The 19493-nt window shown below is 42.5% G+C and overlaps 1 protein-coding gene and 1 non-coding gene across 4 annotated transcripts in view; one reads left to right on the forward strand and one right to left on the reverse strand.

The window, feature by feature from the left end:
• POLG (DNA polymerase gamma, catalytic subunit) overlaps positions 1-19184 on the reverse strand; it is a 29631-nt gene extending 10447 nt beyond the window's left edge. The window contains exons 1-23 of one of the 3 annotated variants that reach the window (XM_069098572.1): positions 18723-19108; positions 17813-17853; positions 17570-17622; positions 16908-17500; positions 15949-16144; positions 15217-15384; positions 14873-15019; positions 14503-14582; positions 13767-13949; positions 13489-13637; positions 13126-13252; positions 12147-12371; positions 10589-10706; positions 9698-9757; positions 9191-9298; positions 8373-8533; positions 6922-6975; positions 6501-6618; positions 5824-5959; positions 5440-5686; positions 3607-3729; positions 2369-2537; positions 1910-2118 (exon numbers count right to left, since the gene is read on the reverse strand). In XM_069098572.1, coding sequence (XP_068954673.1) covers positions 1910-2118; positions 2369-2537; positions 3607-3729; positions 5440-5686; positions 5824-5959; positions 6501-6618; positions 6922-6975; positions 8373-8533; positions 9191-9298; positions 9698-9757; positions 10589-10706; positions 12147-12371; positions 13126-13252; positions 13489-13637; positions 13767-13949; positions 14503-14582; positions 14873-15019; positions 15217-15384; positions 15949-16144; positions 16908-17500 — 3371 coding nt within the window. In that variant the 5' untranslated portion in view covers positions 17570-17622; positions 17813-17853; positions 18723-19108. Of the gene's footprint in view, positions 1-1909; positions 2119-2368; positions 2538-3518; positions 3730-5439; positions 5687-5823; positions 5960-6500; positions 6619-6921; positions 6976-8372; positions 8534-9190; positions 9299-9697; positions 9758-10588; positions 10707-12146; positions 12372-13125; positions 13253-13488; positions 13638-13766; positions 13950-14502; positions 14583-14872; positions 15020-15216; positions 15385-15948; positions 16145-16907; positions 17501-17569; positions 17623-17812; positions 17854-18722 lie in introns of those variants that run through there. The other 2 variants (XM_069098571.1, XR_011170311.1) reach the window with 2 other exon arrangements.
• On the forward strand, positions 19178-19250 carry TRNAR-UCG (transfer RNA arginine (anticodon UCG)). The gene has a single exon. It is a non-coding gene; the product is annotated as a tRNA-Arg (tRNA).
• The last annotated feature ends 243 nt before the right edge of the window (positions 19251-19493 follow it).

Consider the following 19493-nt stretch of genomic DNA (forward strand, 5'->3'; position numbering starts at 1 on the left):
CGACTCTGGGGCTGGTGCTCTTACTCACTGCACCACCTGGCCACCCCTCATGATCTATTCTTGATAAAGCTATTGTTTTTTTTTCTCTTTCTAGATATTTACCAACCAGCTCTTTAATATCCTTTCTGGAATTTCCTACCAGCCTATGATCTGTAGGCTCTGTTGTTATGTTCACATACATAAAGGTAAAGCTAAACAAAAAAGGCAGAGATCATTAACACTGCCATCATACTGTACACCACTATATGACAGCAATCAACACACCAGATGCTGTACAAAGAAAAAAAAAATAATCATCACAAGTTGTCTCTAAGTCTGTTTTCCCCAGAACATACAAACTAATTTATGTAAGAAGCACCTGCAAAAGTATTCTCTGGTTACGCAATTCTACTCCTCCAAAACCAATCAAAGCTTGGGATGACTGTTAAATTGTAGTAAGGTTTATTGGAAAGGTGAGGTCCCATGGGTATGGAATACGGAATAACACTTCAGTCAATATGATAGCTGATTTCCATTTTAAATAACTGTAAACAATATAAAATACTTGAGAGTCTACCTGCCAAAATTAGGAGAGCAAAGAATATTTACTTGTCAGATCTATGGATAAGGGAAAAACTTAGGACACAACAAGATATAGAGAGCATTGTGAAATATGAAATGGACAATTTTGATTATATAAAATTTAAAAAGGTTTTGCACAAACAAAACCAGTGCAACTAAAATTAGAAGGAAAACAGAAAATGGGGGGAGGAAGGGATTTACAGCAAGTATCTGATAAAGGCCTCCTTTCTCAAATGTATAGAGAACGGAGTCAAATTTATAAGAATATAAGTCATTCCCCAATTGATACATGGTCTAAGGATATGAACAGTCAGTTTTCAGACAAAGAAATCAAAGCTATCTAAAGTCATATGAAAAAAATGCTCTAAATTACTCTTGATTAGAGAAATACAAATTAAAACAACACCGAAGAACCATCTCACACCTATCAGACTGGCTAATATGACAGAAAAGGAAAATGGTAAGTGTTGGAGGGATGAAGGGAAAATTTGGACACTAATGCACTGTTGGTGGAATTGTAAATTGAGCCAACCATTCTGGAGAGCAATCTGAAACCATGCCAAAAGGGCTATAAAACTGTGCCTACCCTATGATCCAGCAATACCACTACTAGGTCTGTATCCCAAAGAGATCATAAAAAAGAGGGAAGGACCTACACATACAAAAATATTTATAGCAGCAATTTTTTGTGGTGGTCAAGAGTTGGAAATTGAGGGAATGCCCGAACAAGTTGTGGTATATGAATGTAATACTATTGTGCTGTAACAAATGATGAGCAGGCAAGTTTCAGAAAAACCTTGACTTACAAGAACTGATGCTGAGTGAATTGGGCAGAACCAAAAGAACACTGAACACTGTAACAATAAACACTGTGCAATGATCAACTATGACAAACTTAGCTATTCTCAGCAATACAATGATCCAAGACAATTCCAAAAGACTTGTGATGGAAAATGTTATCCATATCTAGAGAAAGAACTGAAGAAATGTGAACACAGATTGAAGCATACTATTTGCACTTCTTTTGGATTTTTTTTTCCTTTTGTTCTGTTTCTTCTTTCACAGCATGACTAATGTGGAAATGTGTTTAACATAATTGCACACGTATAACCTATAACAGATTGCTTGCCATCTTGGGAAGGGGTGAAGGGAGAGAAGAAAAAAAATTAGCAACTCAAAATCTTATAAAAAATGAATGTTTAAAACTATCTTTACAAATATTGGAAAAAATAAAATACTATTTACATAAAAAAAGAAATGACTGCAATATGAAAACAGAGGGCACCAATTAACTTTAAAGTAAATTATTAAATAAGTGGACAGCAACTCCATGCTCCAGGAACCTTACCTTGTCAGAAGGTTTGTGATCTGCAAGGCGAGGGCTGCACGGTACCGATCTTTCTCTTGAACAAGGTAGCGGACCTCATCATGAATGCTGATACAGAAACGGCCACTGATGTCAAATTCTTCAAACAGCCATTTCATGGCCACCAGCATCAGATGCAGATAATCCACAGCTGAGCTCTGTACTACCCAATTCACCCGGCTGGTCACAAACTGCAGAAAGAGGGATGATGAGTATCAAATGAAGTGATGGAAACTACAGAAAATGCCAAGACTCAAGATCCTAGATCACAGCCTGTTGAACTCCTCTGACCCTTTGAATGACACACTTCTAAAGTGAAGAAAGCTAGAGATACCCAAATGGCAGTTCTCTCGTAGCAGGTAAGGGTGTTCTGTCTCTAGTAAATTTATCTGCATGAGGAAGTCACAGTGACTTCACCCAGGCAAACTAAAGCTGACTTACCTCCCCTCTGACAACTGCAGGCTCCAGGGCACGGGAAATTTGGCAGCCCAGTACAGGGGTCCTAGGGGTATCTGACATGGCAATGCTCTCCAATTTGTTGAACATCTCTGACTCTGTCCCTCCTGCCCAGACTCGGTCAGCTACCAAATCCCACTTTCTTCTATGAGACCTAAAAGGCCAAAAGAAAACAAGTTCTCAGATTTGTTTTCAAGCCACAACAGGGATCTCACCACCACTTAGAAACAGGCACAGATCAAAAAAAAAAAAACAGTATTCCTACTCTCTGGAGGTGCAATAAGAGAAAGGAATTGTTAGTAAATTTATAAATTGACTAACTAAGTAGTATGTAGAGAAGAGAACTAAGGCATGTAGTAGGATTATTAAAGGATCCTGGGAAAGGTCAAAATCACAAGGAAGGCAAATTTTATGGTGTCCAAACATAATTCATATTTAGATAGTTCTTTTTAGTTACAAATAACTTTTAGTTATCTAATCTCATTTAATCCTCATAATAATCATGTGAAATAGATAATAGAAATATCACTCCATTTTACAGATGAGGAAATTGAGACATAGTGAGGTTAAATGACTTGCTGAAGTCTCCTGGCTTCCCAGGGCTTCACACTGCAATGACAACTTAGACACACTCTCCCTGACAAGAGAAATTTTAAACATAGTGTAAGATAAAGGGATTTCCCTGCTGTCTCAAGTTTCTTCCATAAAATACTTCCTTGATCCCCATCCAAATGAAAATGTTCTCCCCTCATTCAAATTTTTTAGAGCACTTCACCTGGATCTCTTCCTTGCACTTAAGTTAGACTTTCTTGTACCACAGTTATTTACGTACATGTCTCCCCCCCACCAGATTATGAGTTGCTTGAAAACAGGTCTAGAACTTTGTGTTCCTACAACACCTAGCACAGTGCCTTTAACATATTAATAAATTTTAATTTAATTAAGTCCAAGGACTGATGAGAGCTTTGTGATGCCTTTAAAATGACACATGATCTACAGTCCCCTACTCCTAGAAGTATACTCAGATTCCTATCTACTCCCTTTTAACCCATCCTACATACCAAATTAAACTTCCTAAAATGACACTATCATTCTGTTGCTACTTCACTGCTCAAGAACCCACCAAGGTACTTACTCTGTTACCTATAAGGAAGAGCAACCCTAGACCTTGAAACCACTAGCTCCATGTCAGCCATTCTCAAGAAGCAAATCATTTCTCTTACATCATGGAAGCTTCTTTCTGGATCTTCCGTAGGTCCTGAAGAGAGACCCAACCATCTTCCGTCTTGTCTAGTTGAATCCCCAGTTCCTTCACCAACCACTCACCATCCTTTGAAAGTTGATACCTAACAAAAAAGAACGAAAACCAGTCCACAAGGGTTTACTGAGTGCCTATTCTGTGGTCAGCTAATACTGTAAGAAATACAGAGTCTTCCTTCAATCAATGCAGGGTGTTATGGGGTTATAAGACATGCACAATAAATATCTAATACAAATAATACACAGACATATAAGAGAACTGTAAAGTAAGCTGGAAGAGAAGGGAATGTCATTACCAACTGAGGATCAGAGAAAGCTTCCTAGAGGAAGTAGCATGGAAGCTGAAATTTAAGGGTAGAAAAGTGGTGGAAAAAAGCATTTCACAAAGGGGAAACAACATGAACAAAAGCATGATGATAGGAATTATGTGCCAGATGCTGTGTTAAGCACTTTATAAATATTATCTCATTTGATCTTACAACTCTGAAATAGATCCCCATTTTACAGATGAGGAAACTGAGGCAAAAAGAGGTTAAGTGATTTGCCCAAGATCACACAACTAGCAGAAAGGGTCTGAGGCTGGATTTGAACTTTGGTCTTCCTGACTTCAAGCCCAGTGCTCTATTCACTGTACCACCTAGCTACCCATATAATAAAAGCCATTCTCCCAAACTGATAAATGGTCAAATAATATGAACAGGCAGTTTTCAAGTCATCATTAAAAATGTTAAAAGACACAAGGCCAAACATAAGTATTCTACTGAAGACTTCCTGCAATGTGACACTGAACCATTAACAACATCTGACCACTTCTGAACCCACCCGATTGTATGATCGTTTAATTCATCTCTTCAAATTTACTAATTTAGTAATTTATCTGACACTAAATGATTTAGGGGAGAAGAGGCCTAGAATGGAGAAAAGCTTAATGTGGAAAATTTTCTTCTGCTTATAAAAAATCACAAGTTAAAGCTTTAAACTAAGGTCTTTGCTATAGCTAGTTCTAAAAATTTAGCCTAGGCAAAGAGATAAGCTATGGTTAAAATACTTGGCCACACAGGGCTAAATTAAGTTCTGCTTTAGTCCTGAATCAGAGAATACTGTAAAGTGGAAAATATGTCTCCATGAATGGCTCTTGACTCCAGGTCAATAATATATGGCAAACTGATAAAAGCTTAGAACTGATGAGAGATATATTGAATTATAACAGGTATTTTATGTTTTTATAAGTTGCTTTAATATATCTTCTTTAAAAGACAATAATGGTTTAATATTTAAGATCAGATGGTTTAATCAAAAGCTTATTTTTTTAAGTAAAGTTTATGGTCAAATTAGGAGTACCAGAGCAAAAAGTCACCATCCAAATAATAAGAGAAAACATACTTTTATTTGAGCCTTAATTGTTCAGACCATGTCTGACATATAGACATAGTCCTATAATCTACACATATTACTGTCACCTGGTAACAAAATAACTAAACTTCAGGCTCAGCATTTTTTTTAAGACATAAATAACCCTTAGAAGGCAGAATCTGCAAAACTAAAGACACATAGTAACAGAAAATGTCAACCTTTGAAAGGCATGCCAGCCCCAGGTCTAATCCAAGCTGGCAGGCTTTCTGTGGGCCTGAAAAAGGAGGGATCCAGGATGATGAGATAAAGTTATTAGTTATTGTACCAGGGAGAGAATGAATATAGCACTCAAGTTAGAGGCCTACCAATTCCAAGGCTTCAGGGAGACAAGGTGGGGAATGGGTGAAAATAGACAGAGGTCAAAATAAGTTAGAACTCCTTACCGGCGGAGACCCTTGGTAACAGCATACATCTGCTGAGCCTTTTCTTTGGCTTCCTGTGGTGTCAGGCGGTGGTTGAACTGCATCAGCAGACGCTCAGCAAAAGGCTGACCAGCTCCATAAATACGGCCATAGTTGAAGACCTTGGCATGCTCTCGACTAATGCCTACTGTGGATGCCGTCTTACTGTGCAAGTCAGTCCCGCTGCTCTTCTTCCCCTGAAGGGTCATCCAACCAAAGGCAGTACAGCCTGGAGAAAGAAAAAGGCTTGGAAGCTTTCACCTAGCTGGCCCAGGGGCTCAAAAGGGTGACAGATCAGATGTCTTCATCAATCTATACTTCCCCCAATATCACTTAAAGACTTCCTTCCCCAAACCCCTCCCTCACCATGAATTCCAGCAAAGTGGGCATCTCCAAGCACAGCAGCAATCCACAGTTCCTGGGAGTCAACATCAGCTCCAACTAGAACATAGCCAGGTGGGGCCTGAACCATGGCTTTCAGCTCACTTCCTACCCGGTCCACCTATGTAACACACACAGTCCTTTCCTTCAGACACTTAGGACAGATGAGAGTGAGGAGCAACAAACAAACCCTCTCCCCACCCTGGTTAAACCACCTCAAGTCACCAGCTCTGAAGTTGAATAGGAAATTATAGAATCACCAGGGAATGAGGGAGTGGGTGGTGGGTCCTAAAAACTTTGGTTATGCCTTAGGCACCTTTGATAGTCTCAGAAATAAAGAATATATAATAAATAAATTTATTATAATTAAATATATTTTAATAATAATATTTTATTATGATATATAAAAATAATATTTAAAATTTTTTAAAATAATAATATAATTAAAATAATATATAAATATGTAATAAATAAATAAAAAGAATATATGATAAATAAAGAAATAAAGAGCTTTGGGCTCTTAAGATCTAGATACAGGATTTGAAAGGGTAGGGAGGAAAACAAAGAAAAATATGAACAGATCATAAACTTCCCTTAAGGGTCAAAAAATCTCCCCTTGATCTCCAAGACAGGAAAATGGGAGTCCTTAAAGACTGACATACCCTGGCATTGCTGGCTGTGAGCCAGGTGGGCTCTACTGCTCTTCGAGTGATGGTGCCAGCTGTCACCACCTGTGGCAGAATGGCCCCATAGCAGCCCTCTTCATCATAATCTGAGTGCCTGCGTGGAAAACTTGGAATCAGTGTTTAGAGAAACCTTGAACTGGGAAGGCTGTAGTATGGATACTAAAAACTGCACTGTAGTTCAGCCAATTACAGGATTATAAATGGATACCCCATGCACCCCGCCCCCTCCGCCCTCAACATATCTATCACAGAATACCCTCACTTTGCTAGGTAATAGGTCTGAAAGCGGCATACTGTTCACACTCTAAAAAGGAGCCCTACTGACTTATGTAACAAAAGAGGGCAAGTACTGCCCACATTTCGCTTGTTTTCCCCCAGGTAACAAATTAGCTCCTACCTAGTCACTGTTCGTGGCAGCTCTCCTTTCTGCAGCCAAACAACCATCTGGGAACTGTAGGAAAGGAGACAAAGCTCAGGGTCACCCAAAACCCAAAAGGATGCAAGTAACAATCTTCCTTTCCTGGAAGTCTGGTCTGGATCCTTTCCAGTTCTAAATTTCCAGAAATTTAGCCCAATTTGTAGTGTAGATCCTGGCCCTTAATTTGTCATCATCAGAGTATTGGTTCAAGTTTAATAATGGCTTTGGATCCTTTTCAGTCTAGAACTCCCAACATTCTCTCTCTTAGGGTGCAGAAATCAGACCCTATACTGGCCACGAAACTGATCAATCCTGGGAATTTTCCATCATCAGCATACCATGGGAGGCAAGCAGGTGTCTTCTGTGTGTGACACATAACAAAGGCCTCCTAATGACCTTATGCAGGTCACCTCAAAATTTACCATGTAAGACTAGGATGACCCAGGATAGAAATGATCCCAAGACCATACCCCCAGGGTTAGCTAGAAGAACCAAAGAATAGAATAAGACAACATTCTTTAGAACTAGAACCTTGGAGAAATGACGTCAGTAAGGTTTACATAGGTTAAGCGACTCCCCCAAGGTTTTACAGCTCATTAATGGCAGAGCTGGTCTAATGTGTTAGGACCAATGGTCATTAACTCAGGTTGACAACTGAGAAGGGCAAGTGGAGAATATCTTCATCACAATATAAAGATATTTCTGGGAGATAACCTACAAGTTTGGTGAAGCTAGGGATTCCCTAGCTCTGGGAGGAGAAAACCCTTTTGAGGCTGTACATTCTTCCCCTAAGGGATTTACAGTAGAATAAGGAAGAGATTTTTTTTTTGCTTTTTGGAGGGCAACTGGGGTTAAGTGACTTGCCCAAGGTCACACAGCTAGCAAGTGTTAAATGTCTGAAGCCACATATGAACTCAGGTCTTCCTGACTTCAGAGCCGGTGCTCTATTCACTGCACCACCTAGGCGCCCCGGGAAGAGATTTTTCTTAAAAATAATTTACATTTATAAAGCTTTAAGGTTTTCAAAGTAGTTTGCATAATGTCTCATTTAAGCCTCAACTATAAGGAGGCTAATGAAAATATTATTATTCCCATTTAACAGCTAAGGAATATGAGGCACAAACAGTTTTTCTAGTGAGGTCTGGCCCTGTCTTAGATCATTCTGGGTTTAGTTGATTCTGAATGTTTGGGTCCTCTTTCAGAAAAGGATCTGGGTTAGTCAAGAAAATACCAGAGTCACCTTAGGCCCACCCTGGGAGTTGCAGTAAACTGCCAGTAACTTGTGACTCAATTCAATCTCTCTGTAGGAAAAAGAAATCCAAACCATTTTCTTCTCTATGTAGTTTCTATTCTTTCCATTCAACCCCAGGAATAAAAAGGCTATTTCCATCCACATAAAGGGCCCTTCCCCAGTGTTTGCTCTAGGCTACCTGATGCGTTTGTGAGCATTCCTCCAGAAAGAGACCATCTTGTTGATTTCGAGAGCCCTCGGGCCACTGGCACCCCCTGGACCAGCCTGCAGTGTACCATCCTCCATCTTTGGCAGGAAATCTTTGGCAAAGGGGCTTCCCACATTAAACTTATTGCCGTCCTTTGATGGGGGAGGAAAAGATCCATGGTAGAAAAGATCCGTGGGTCAGGAACACACACTAAGTACCAAGAAAACTTCTGGGCCAATTAAGCCAGACTATAGGAGCTAAAGATCCAAAAGGAGTGAAAGACAACCCCAAAACACTGATGGGGGCGGGGGAGGGGGAGTAAAAGTCCAAATAACTAATTCCCTATGCAGTATCCAAAGCTCCTATGATTGCCTCTATCAGTTCCTCCCCTTTAACATTAGAAAAGTTCATGCCTTATCTTCTTCTCATCTCAACTTTGCCTCCCTAACAAAAAGAATGACAGAACTACACTTGATCTGAGAGATCTTCCAGTTCAACCCCTTTGTTCTAAAGATAAGGAAAGTGATGTATGTTCTGAGGTATTAACTTGTCAAGGTCACAGAACTATAAAATAGCTGCTTAATACCACACAAATAGCCTTGCTAGGTTAATGCCAGGGCTAGCCCTAAATTCAGACATTAGACCCCATCTGTAACTTAGTTTCTTTCATGGTTAAGTCTTATTTCTTGGAGGAAGGGGCATGGGGGAAATATGGTCATATTAGTAGCATTCTAAGACGGACAAGAAGAATCATACTAATTAATCCAAGCATTTATTATGCTTTTACTATGTAATAGGCACACACTTACCTTGTGTGGCAGCTTGAAAAACCAGCAGCCAGGAATGTTCACATCATTGTAAGGTCCAATGCCATGGTGATAGGTTGGTTGAATAAGCTGCAAACCATTAGTCTCCTCCTATGGGTATGACATATATATTATCCTAACCCTCCCCTATGAATATACAGAAATTAGAGTGACAGTAGAGACTAAGGTAAGTGACCTTATCCTATAAAGCCATCCATAAGTAATACCCAGGTCCCCAGATTCTAGGCACTGTGGAATAGAGGTAGATATTGGGTCTTGTCTCCCTTTCAAGTCTTAATGGTGCTCTAAGTTGGCCTGTAGTGACAGTTGAAGTCAAGATTATAATTTTAGGAAGAAGCTGTTCCAAGAAAGAACTCTCTTCCCACTCTAAACTCAAATGTTACCTATAGAAATTCACCAAGAAAAAACAAATCAGAAAAGATGACCAGTTTGCCTGCTGTTAAGTCTCACATCCCAAATTAGGAGCCCTCCAAGACCTCAACCAGTTACCTGTGTTGTTCTACCATTTTCAAAATCAGCATCAGACTCCAAGTGGCTCAACTCCTCTACCTGAATGAGGCAAGGAGAGGAGTAACAATTACAATATTAAATTATGTCATTTATAGAGCACATCAAAGTTTACAAAGCACTTTATTCTCACAACAACCTGGCAGTACAAATACTGTTATTCCCATTTTACACATAAGGGCACTGAGGTCCATATAGGTCTTAGATGACTTGGCCAAAGTCACAAAGCTCGCATCAAGAGTGAGACTGAACCCAGTTCCTTCGACTCCAAGACCCAAGCTCTTTTTACTTTGCCATAATTTCTTTCCATGAAAAAAGAATTAAGACCAACAAAGAAATGACAAGTAAGCTGTCCTTTCCTTGACTCCTTGTCTGGCCAAAGTACCCCTTCTCCCCCAAACCAGGTACTGGATATCTACACAAAGCCTTTTCTCCTCTCAAGGAATCATGGACACATCAATGTCCTGATAAGAGGGGTCCCCAGGAAAAACAAAGAACAATGTTTCCATTTATACGTGTCTCTTTAACACTGCATCCTCATCAGTTATCTCAACTACACCCATACAACTACTAAGGAATTAGGGAGGAAAACCTGACAACGCAGCTTTAAGAGGACTGGGGTATCAGTCTGAGGTTACAGACTTATCCTCACCCTCTTGTCAACTTTATTCAGGAAGATGCCACGCCCTTCCCATCTCTGACAGAAAGAAAAGAGAAAGGCCTATATGTCCCATTCAATATTCCCAGGGAAATGGGATTTGGATTAGGGTCAGGGACAGAACTCAGACTCCACAGCTGGTCAACCATCTCCCCTGTTGCTAATGGAGAAGCTCAGACGTCCCCATTACTTCCTGTGGCTAAAGCTGCTCTCACCGCTTGCCACACTGTGCTGTCAGTGAGCATGAACTCCTCTGGCAATGGCTGGGCCATCAGCACAGGCTGCTCCTTCCCCCTGTCCCTGCAGTATTTCTGATAGAGGGCTTCAATGGCTCTGTAAAAGCAGGTTGAGAAGGGCAATGATGTCAAACTCACATAGAAAGAGGGCAACTAGGTCATACCTAAGGATATCTGATGGCTACATACTTAGAAAATCACATATCAACATTATCTATGTTCTACTATATCTTAATTTACTTTGCTAAATATTTCCCAATTACATTTTAATTTGGTTCAGCCACAATGTTACTGTAGCCTCTTTGATAATCTTTTATTCAATATGGTTATAGAGGTATACATTTGTGAAACTGAGCAATCATTTTCTTTTTCTGATTTCTCTTTCCATCTCGAGTATTTTGGTATCTGTTTCATCAGAGGAAAGTGGTAAAGTACAGAAGTGAAATTTCTTCTGAGTACTGAAAGCCTCAGTTCAGGCCATGGCATTGCTCATGTTCAATATCCATAAAGAAAAAGACATCCGTAGGGATATGGTAAAATGGATAGTGAGTGGGGAGATGATTTTTCACTTCAATGGGGCTATATGTCATTTGACTTTTTTTTCCAGCCCAAGCTTTGCCCAGGGAACTAGTAGTTCCTTAAAAGCTTCCCTTTCCAAGTGAAAGTACTAATTTTATGATAGGAATTGGGATATACTAACCTTTCCTATTCCCATCTCTAATGTATTAGTAAATGATCTTCTCAACTTTAAATGTAATTAATAATGTGGCAATCAGATCAAAATATTACTTATTCATTGCTATAGTCCAAATTACTCTCTGGAGGCCAAACTGGCAGAGGAGAAGCAAAATTAAGAAATACTGGGCCTTATGCTACAGCCAGGACCCAACTACCCTAGAAACTTTGGATTTTCACTGTCACCCTCTAGCACAGAACTTGAGAGTAGGGATAGTCTTATTCTTTGTAACTGTAGCCCTCAAGTTCTGTTTTTTTCACTATCTAGCTCCCAGACACCGACTGATTCAGGGAGGTCTAGGCCCCTCATTCTTACCCCAAATCTAACACCACTCTAAGCAAACCTCAAATAACTGCCCATTATGTTTTAGTATAATACTGGGAAGATGTGAGGATTCTAGAACTATAAATATATAAATCTCTGATTTACTGGACTACAAAAGTAATCTCTGAAGAATACTTCAAGAACCTCTGATAATCCTAGTTACCCTAAAGGCCCCTGCCCTTTGTCTACAAGGTGAGGAAGAAGGAAAAAAGGTAGGGACTCTTCTAAAAAGCAGTTAAGGAGTGCAAATTTTAACCTGATCTCTAGGATGAGAAGGGAATCAGAAGCTACACAGAGGAGCATTGCTGGCTGTGGGAGTATGACCCTGTGGGCTATGGTGCCAACTGTGATAACTTTTGCAGAGTAGCCCTACTGTCTGGACCCCTTCTCCCCATTCACTGAAACTGAAGCCTAACTTCCCCAAGTTGTTTGCTCATCACATAAGAGCTCTTAAAGGCATCCAGCCTAGACTTCTACCTGTAGGGACAGCCAGCAACATCAGTCTTTGAAGAACCTACTAACAGGTTATCCTTCCTCCCGGGTACTAAGTAACCCCAGCCATGCTGCTCTGAGTAGTGTACAGGGAAGCCATCCCATGTTAACATCATGAGCTTGGGAGTCACTCGCATCTGCAGGCTGATAAGGCTGGGCCCTGGAACCCAGGAAGGATCATTTAGCCGAGGACAGAGTTTCCGATACCACCTGTAGCACAAACACAGAGATTATAGGAAATCATTGTTTTCCAACTACTGACATTCTTTCCTTCTCCTGACCCCAAGTACCCAAATACTACAAATCCTTCAAGGTGCAATTCTTCTCTCCAAAGCTTTTCTCAAACTATATAAGCCTAAACTGATCACTCCCTTCTCTTCATTCCTACCAAATTTATAGTCAGCTCTTAACTGTTCTTAAATTATTTCAACTGTGTTAAGATTATCTCCCTAATAAGAATGCAAGTTCCTTAAGAATGCAAAGAATCCTTAACTTTAAACATTTTTTGTATCTCCAGAAGTATTGAGTATATACCAGTGACTAAATAGCTGTGGGTTAATTCTTTAAGATGATTTGGGATTTCAAAGATAACAGCAGTAAGAACTGTACAGTTACTCTCTTCAGATAAGCCCCAAAAGAGGGCAAATACCTATGCACACATACATGTAGAGGTTGGGAATTCATGTTATTCCTACTTCAGTCCTGAACTTCTCTGAACAAACTCTTGGAAACTGAAGGGCTCCTTAGGGGAAATGGTAAAGATGAGATCTAAAAACTGCACAACTCGATTTAATGACCTGACCGCTGAAACATGATTTTTCTACTGCCAAATCTACCTTCTGCTGGGGAACAGAGAAAGAGACAGGAGTGAGGCAAGGGAAGAAGATGAAGGCCTGAGAGCAGCTCAGTCTATGGAGGGGGTGGTGCCCAAAGTGTCCTTCCACCCCTTGGCCTAGAAGCTCACCCAGGATGTCCTGGCAAGTGCTGAGTCCTCTTGGGTAACAATGATGCAGTCTCTTTTAACTCCTCCATTCGAGTTCTGATGGCAGCATCTCTCTGCAGCTCTTCCTCTTCACTAGGAGGGCCAGGATCTGTCCCAGGAAATGATCAGCTCAAAACACAAATGGACTCCCCAAAAAGGGACTTATTCTGCATCTCCACATTCTACCCAACAAAGCTGCTCCTATTTGGTCCTAGGAGTATTTTGCCAAAATGGATTTCGAAGCCATCCTAGAAGGTTCCCTATTACATGTTATGTCCCAACAGCTCAGCTATGTCCATCCTTACACCCTACTTCCCACATCTAACCTCCCTGTTCCAGTCCTACCTTCTTGCCCTTCCATCTCTGAGGACTTTTCAGCCTCAGTTGAAGACCTGCAGGATCTATTCTGATCCTTCTTCCCGTTCTTTTTCTTCTTCAGCTTAAACTCCTGTAGGTCCCACTCCAGGTCCCAAAGCCAGGGGTTATCTTTGTATCTGAGGAACAAAACTACTCAATACTCATACTCAGCTAATGGATCTCAATACTTAGGCTCACCTTTCACCCACTTTGGGCCTCCCAGGGTCCACTCGCAGCCACCCCAAGGCCCTCATCCCCAAGATTACCTTCCCCCAGACACCAGCTGACAGGCGTCATTAGCAAGGTCCATCAGAGACTTCTTCATCTCCTTCTGCAGCTCCTCATAAGAATTCTGAGCCTCCGTTAGGTAACGATCCCAGTTCTGGTTGACAGGAAGATAAGACACCCCCATCTCCAGCATCCCAGCTAATGTTACAGGGTGAGGGCACCTTCAGAGATGAAGACACGTCAACATAAGCCTCAGAGAAGAGACAGGAAGAAGGGGCATGTGGTGGAAAGAGCACAACACTAAGATCAAAAACCTTGGATCAAAGTGTTGGTTCTCAGACTTACTAGATATATGACTGTGCGCCAGTCACTTAACATCTCTGAACCTGTTTCACTGTCTATAAAACGGGAGTGATACTAGCACTACTCACCTCACAGAATGGCATTATATAAATGGGAGTTGTTAACATTATCACCCTCCACTTCACAAATGGAGTCAAGACCAAACCAACCCACCCCTCCCTCTAAGAGCAATAAATAGGGAAAAATGGGTTCCTCTTCCATATCCCCTTCCTATGCTTTTTCCTATAAGGCTTCTGCGGAAACAATCAGGGACTATAGACACTTATATCTTGATGGGCTGTCCCTGAAAAAAAGAGCAGGTCTACCTGGCCACTCCCACCAAGAACAGGGATCCTAATATCCAAAAAGCTCTGGATGAAGGAACCCTGCAGGAATAACTCTAGGCTCCTTCTGCCCTCAAGGTCCTCTCACCTCTCCATGAAGAGTGGCAGTTGTTCCTGAAAAACCTCATAAGTGGCCTGAACATCCAAAGCACAATACTGCATCAGATCCTATAAGAGAGAATCACAAGGGGTACAAAGTGATACTTTGCAGAATCACAACCCCTCTCCTCTCACTCAAGGTAAGAGCAGATTCTGCTACCTGCAGAATTAACTTCAGTTCAATATAAGCCAGTCTTATACTCCCAAGGAATCCACTGCATTAGAGAGACAGAAAAAACAGAATCCTGGTGGCCACTTACAAAAAAGTCCAAAAGCCACACATACCTTCACTTTTTTTCTAGATTAAAAAGGTTTGTGTCTTTTCTAGGGTTAGCCAATGCACTGCCCAATTAACATACCTGGAAGTTTTCCCTGATGTCCTTCATGGTCCCCTTGACAAACAGTTCCCTGGCTTCCTTCTTCAGGGGTGGTCCCCCAACATAAAGACTGTGTACATCTGCTAGGTTGTTGATGCTGCTGACGTCCAACCAATCCCAGGCATAAATCTAGGACAATGAGAGAACAAGTGATTAGCTATGCTCCTTTCCTCTAACCTATCCTACTCTGTACCCTTCTCTAGTCAGTTCTAAAAGATACAAAAAAGACTGGGAACCCTAAGTAAGATAAAGTCAGTCATCCAGAAGAACTCTGTCTCTGACTACTGATGTTAGGAATGGAAAGGCGGGCACCTTTCCTCACTCACCAATGGGCCCGTGACTTTACTTTGGGTTTTCTTGATATGCTTCTGGACCTGCTGATGGCCTTTCTGCTTCCCTTGCTTGGCTGCCATCCAAAGGCTGCGCTGGAAGCTACTCAAGCCAGAGATGGCCATGTGCATACTCAAGGTGTCCAAGAAACGCATCTTAGAGCCCTGGAAAACACACGACAGATGGGTGACAAAAATACTCTGTCATCAAATGCTCAACGTCAGTCCAAGTGGTCTATCACTGTCACCTGAATTATTTAGTACACATGCCTACTTTTTTAATATTTTGTAAAGTCAAGCAGCATAAACCCTGCAATGCCCCACCTACCCTTATCTGATTATACAAGTACTACTCATATTTTAGGTTCAGTTCAAACTTCACCTCCTCTGTAAAGTCTTCTCCAACTACCCCAGCCGGAGGGGATCTCTACATCCTCTGAGTGAATCACAAATGACCTAACATCTCTCTTTTAGTCACCTTGACCAGTTACCTGTCCTGTCAAATGCCCTTGGTACAACTAGCCTAGAACAGTGTTTTGAACTTATTTGTGAGGAATCAAGAATAGAGACCTCTGACTAAATTTTACAAAAAAAGTCACATAAGTCCCATGTAATATTCTTTACTTTTCCCAGCTCCTGAATGGTTTAACATGTCACATCCTTGACTATACATAAATGGGAAATCAAGGGCCCCATGCAGAAGAAAAGTGATAGATGCAGAGTCCCCACCTGAACCAAGTATTGCTCTTTTATGTAGGCTCGATCAAAGCAAACGTTGTGCCCTACAATCAAACGCTCCAACCAATCCTGTTTGACTGGACCACTAACACTGGCAGGAGTCTCCAGAGGAATGAGGTCAGATAGACACAGTTGTCTGGCCCAAGAGTAGCGTTCCTCTAAAAGCCTTTGGCTACACCACGAATACCTAGAGGCAGTGCAAAAATGGGGCTGGTGTCACAAAGAGGAATAGAAAAACCACAGACATCTGTGCATGTAACTCCTGACACTGGTACTGGATAAGGGAGTAGTACAAGTTTCTTGGCTTAGGGTTTGGGAACCAACACCCAATTCTCTACCAATATCATTGTTACCAATAATAATTGAATGTAAGGTGGAAATTGGTGTGCTTGAGTAGGGACAGATTAAAAAAATATCACAGAGGAGAGACCAGAGAGGCTGGGGAAAAGATATAGTAGGACTATTTTACAAAGAGATCAGATACAAGCCAAAAGGCAAGGAAATGACAAGATAAACTAAAATATCCTTGATATACCAGTATCCATAGTCATGATAAGTTTCCTGGAATAACCTGTAGATCACAAGAAAGAATCTAATCCATGACAGCAGAAGTTAGTCCTCATACTTAGCACAAGGCTGTATATATACATACATGGTGTTTAAGATACACCTACTGAATTGAATATTCAAGTCAGGGATGTGAAGGGGAGTCAGGACTCAACAATATCCTATGTTCTAGGTACTATCAGCCAAACTAAAAAGAACAAGTTGAAAATGAGAAAAAAGAATTAAAAAACTTGGGCAAGGAGAAAGAGACTAAAGGAAAAGGAAAGGAAGATGTGAGAAACAGTATCAAGTTGTAAAAGAAAGTCATTAACAGTTATATCATATCCCTGGTGATGACTGTACCACGGAGTGGGTACTCACATAAATGCATGGTTTTAACTTACCAAGAATTTGGTGATACAGCCACAGCCAAGGTGGGGCAATTGCCCTCTGCCATGCAGACCTCCACATCAAATACCAGGGCACGATCCTCAGGGAACTCCACCTGCTGTCCCTTCCCATCAGGCTCATATCTGGTCCAGCCTTCCTTCCAGGCCCACTTCTTGGGGAGGGGAGGCAATTCAGCCTGTAGCAGCTCATGGGCAGCCTCCAGGTAGGGCAGACTCTGCTTCTGAGCTAGGATTCGGAAGTGCTGGTCCAAGTCTTCCCCATAAAGACGAGGTAGCCTCAGCTCTACATCAGGAAGGGCAGAAGTCTCCTGGCCCCACAGTCCATGCTTCTGCAGATGTTCCACACTCTGCCGTATGGCTTCCTTAGAAGGCTGCAGCTCTGGCTGCCCAAAGATCTGCTCATGAAGCCCTCTGGACAGCATCTGAATATGCAATGCATTCTGTCTCCTTTGGCTCTCCTCTCCAACTGCCACTGAAGACACCTCCTCTTCACAGGACTGTTGACTAACAGAGGAGCCAGAAGCCCATCGAAAACACCAAGGCTGGACCCCACGGGCTGCTGCCGCTCTCCATACCAGGCGACTCATCTGTAGTGGAAAAGAGCTCTGGACTAGGAGTCTAAAGCCCTGGGTTCAAGTCCCAGCTCCCCCACTTACCAGTTCTGTGTCTTTGGGTTACTCTTTTAACCTCTCTAAGCCTATTTCCTCATCTGTAAAATAGAGATAGAAGAATTGTAGACTGTGATAACTGTAGAGACCCTTAAAGGAGAAAATTTATTTCTGTCCCCCACCCTGGCCACTTCCTACAATCTTTAAGGGACTTCTTTCCATTTTCAGCAAGAAAGAGCTTTGGACTAAGAGTCTTAAACCCTGGGTTCAAGTCCCAGCTCCCCCACTTACCAGCTCTGTATCTCTGAGTAAATCTTTTAATCTCTCTGATCCTGTTTCCTCATGTGTAAAAATGGAGATGGAAGAATTGTACAATGTGATAACTGTGAAGACTCTTAAAGGAACATATTAATCCCTGATCCCTCACCTTGGCTACTTCTTACAAGGTGATGTACAAGTGTAATTGATTATTGTATAGCCTAGCCCCTTCCTCCCTTTCCACACCTTACCCTCCCCTCCATTTATTCTACATCCAGTGACCCTGGACGCCTTGCTGGCCCTTCCACAAGACATCACCTGACTCCATGCTTCTTTACAGGCTGTCCCTTATGCATGGGATGCTCTCCTTCTCTTTGCCTTCTGGCTTCCTTGGAGTCTCAATTAACATCCCACCTCCTACAAGAAGCCTCTCCCGATTCCCCTTCCTTCTGTTACTGTCTTTAATATAACCTGCCTACATCTCGTTTCTGCATGGTTGTTAGTGGGCTGTCTCTCCCATTAAACTGTGAGCTCCTTAGCAGTAGGGACTGTTTTGTTTTGGGTTTGGGTTTTTTGTTTGTTTGGTTTTTTGGCCTGGCACGTTAATAAATGGTTCTGGACTCGGCAGGGGGAGCAGAGAAAGGCGAAAAAGCAGCCTCGAACCGATCTCCCAGGGGTACCATCCATCTATCCACTGGGGCCTTCTTCCTAGGCGCTGCCCGCCGGCCCCGCAGGGGTGGCATGCAGCCGGCCCCGGCATCCCCAGGCAGGAGGGGACAGCTGGCGCTGGGCGGGCGACTCTCCCGGGTTTGTCACGATCACCACCGGCCCTCTGCCCGAGGCGGGGGACACCCTCGTTCCAGCCCCACCCCTCCCCCACAGTGCCCCCGACCCCACCCCTCCCCCTCCCCTCGGGAGGAGGCCAGGAAAGCCGGATCCTCACCTCTTCTGATCCTCCTCCTCCTCTCGTTTGACCTCGGGAAGCCCTAAATGCACGCGGCCTACACAGCCTCGGGCAAAAGTGCTGCACCTTCCGCGGCCCCTCCCGCGCTGCCACCGCCGCCTCGGCCCGGCGACTCCTCAGAGCTCGAGCTCCCGCTGCTTCCTCGGACCGAGACGACGGAGGAGGGGGAACTGGGGAAGGGCGCAAATGGCCGGGTCTGCAGCGGGAAGGACGGGACGAGGCAGCAGAGGAAAGGAAGAAAAGGAAAGGCAAGAAGACTAGCCCACCCGCGCCTGGCGCGGACCCTCCCCGGACCCTCCCCGCACAGCGCGCAGCCTCAGGAACCTGTTTACGTCCCGCCCCCTCCCTCCTCAAGACCTGGAGATTGGTCTAGAACAAGGCGCCAGGCGGTGACGCGTCTTTCTAAATCAGCTCGAGAGGCCTGGTTTGCATGAGGCCGCGTGGCCTAATGGATAAGGCGTCTGACTTCGGATCAGAAGATTGCAGGTTCGAGTCCTGCCGCGGTCGTTTAGAGCCGGGGGCTAAGAATTTTTCACTTCCTCTTTGGAAGTTTCAAGAATCTTTATGAGATTATATAAAGAGAAGACTTTTCTGATCCCTGCAAAGGGGACGACAGAGCTCAGTGCTACAATTTTATAAAAGGGGGAAATGTCACCATTTACTATGCAGTAATTGCTTTTACTTACAGAAATTAATGGCAATTTTTAACATCTTAAAGGCTACAGTCATTCAAACTCATGGGACCACTAA

Source organism: Petaurus breviceps, unplaced genomic scaffold (assembly GCF_028583685.1).
Source record: "Petaurus breviceps papuanus isolate PSGF00001 unplaced genomic scaffold, PetGlider_PUasm1.0 37, whole genome shotgun sequence".
Lineage (NCBI taxonomy): Eukaryota > Metazoa > Chordata > Mammalia > Diprotodontia > Petauridae > Petaurus > Petaurus breviceps.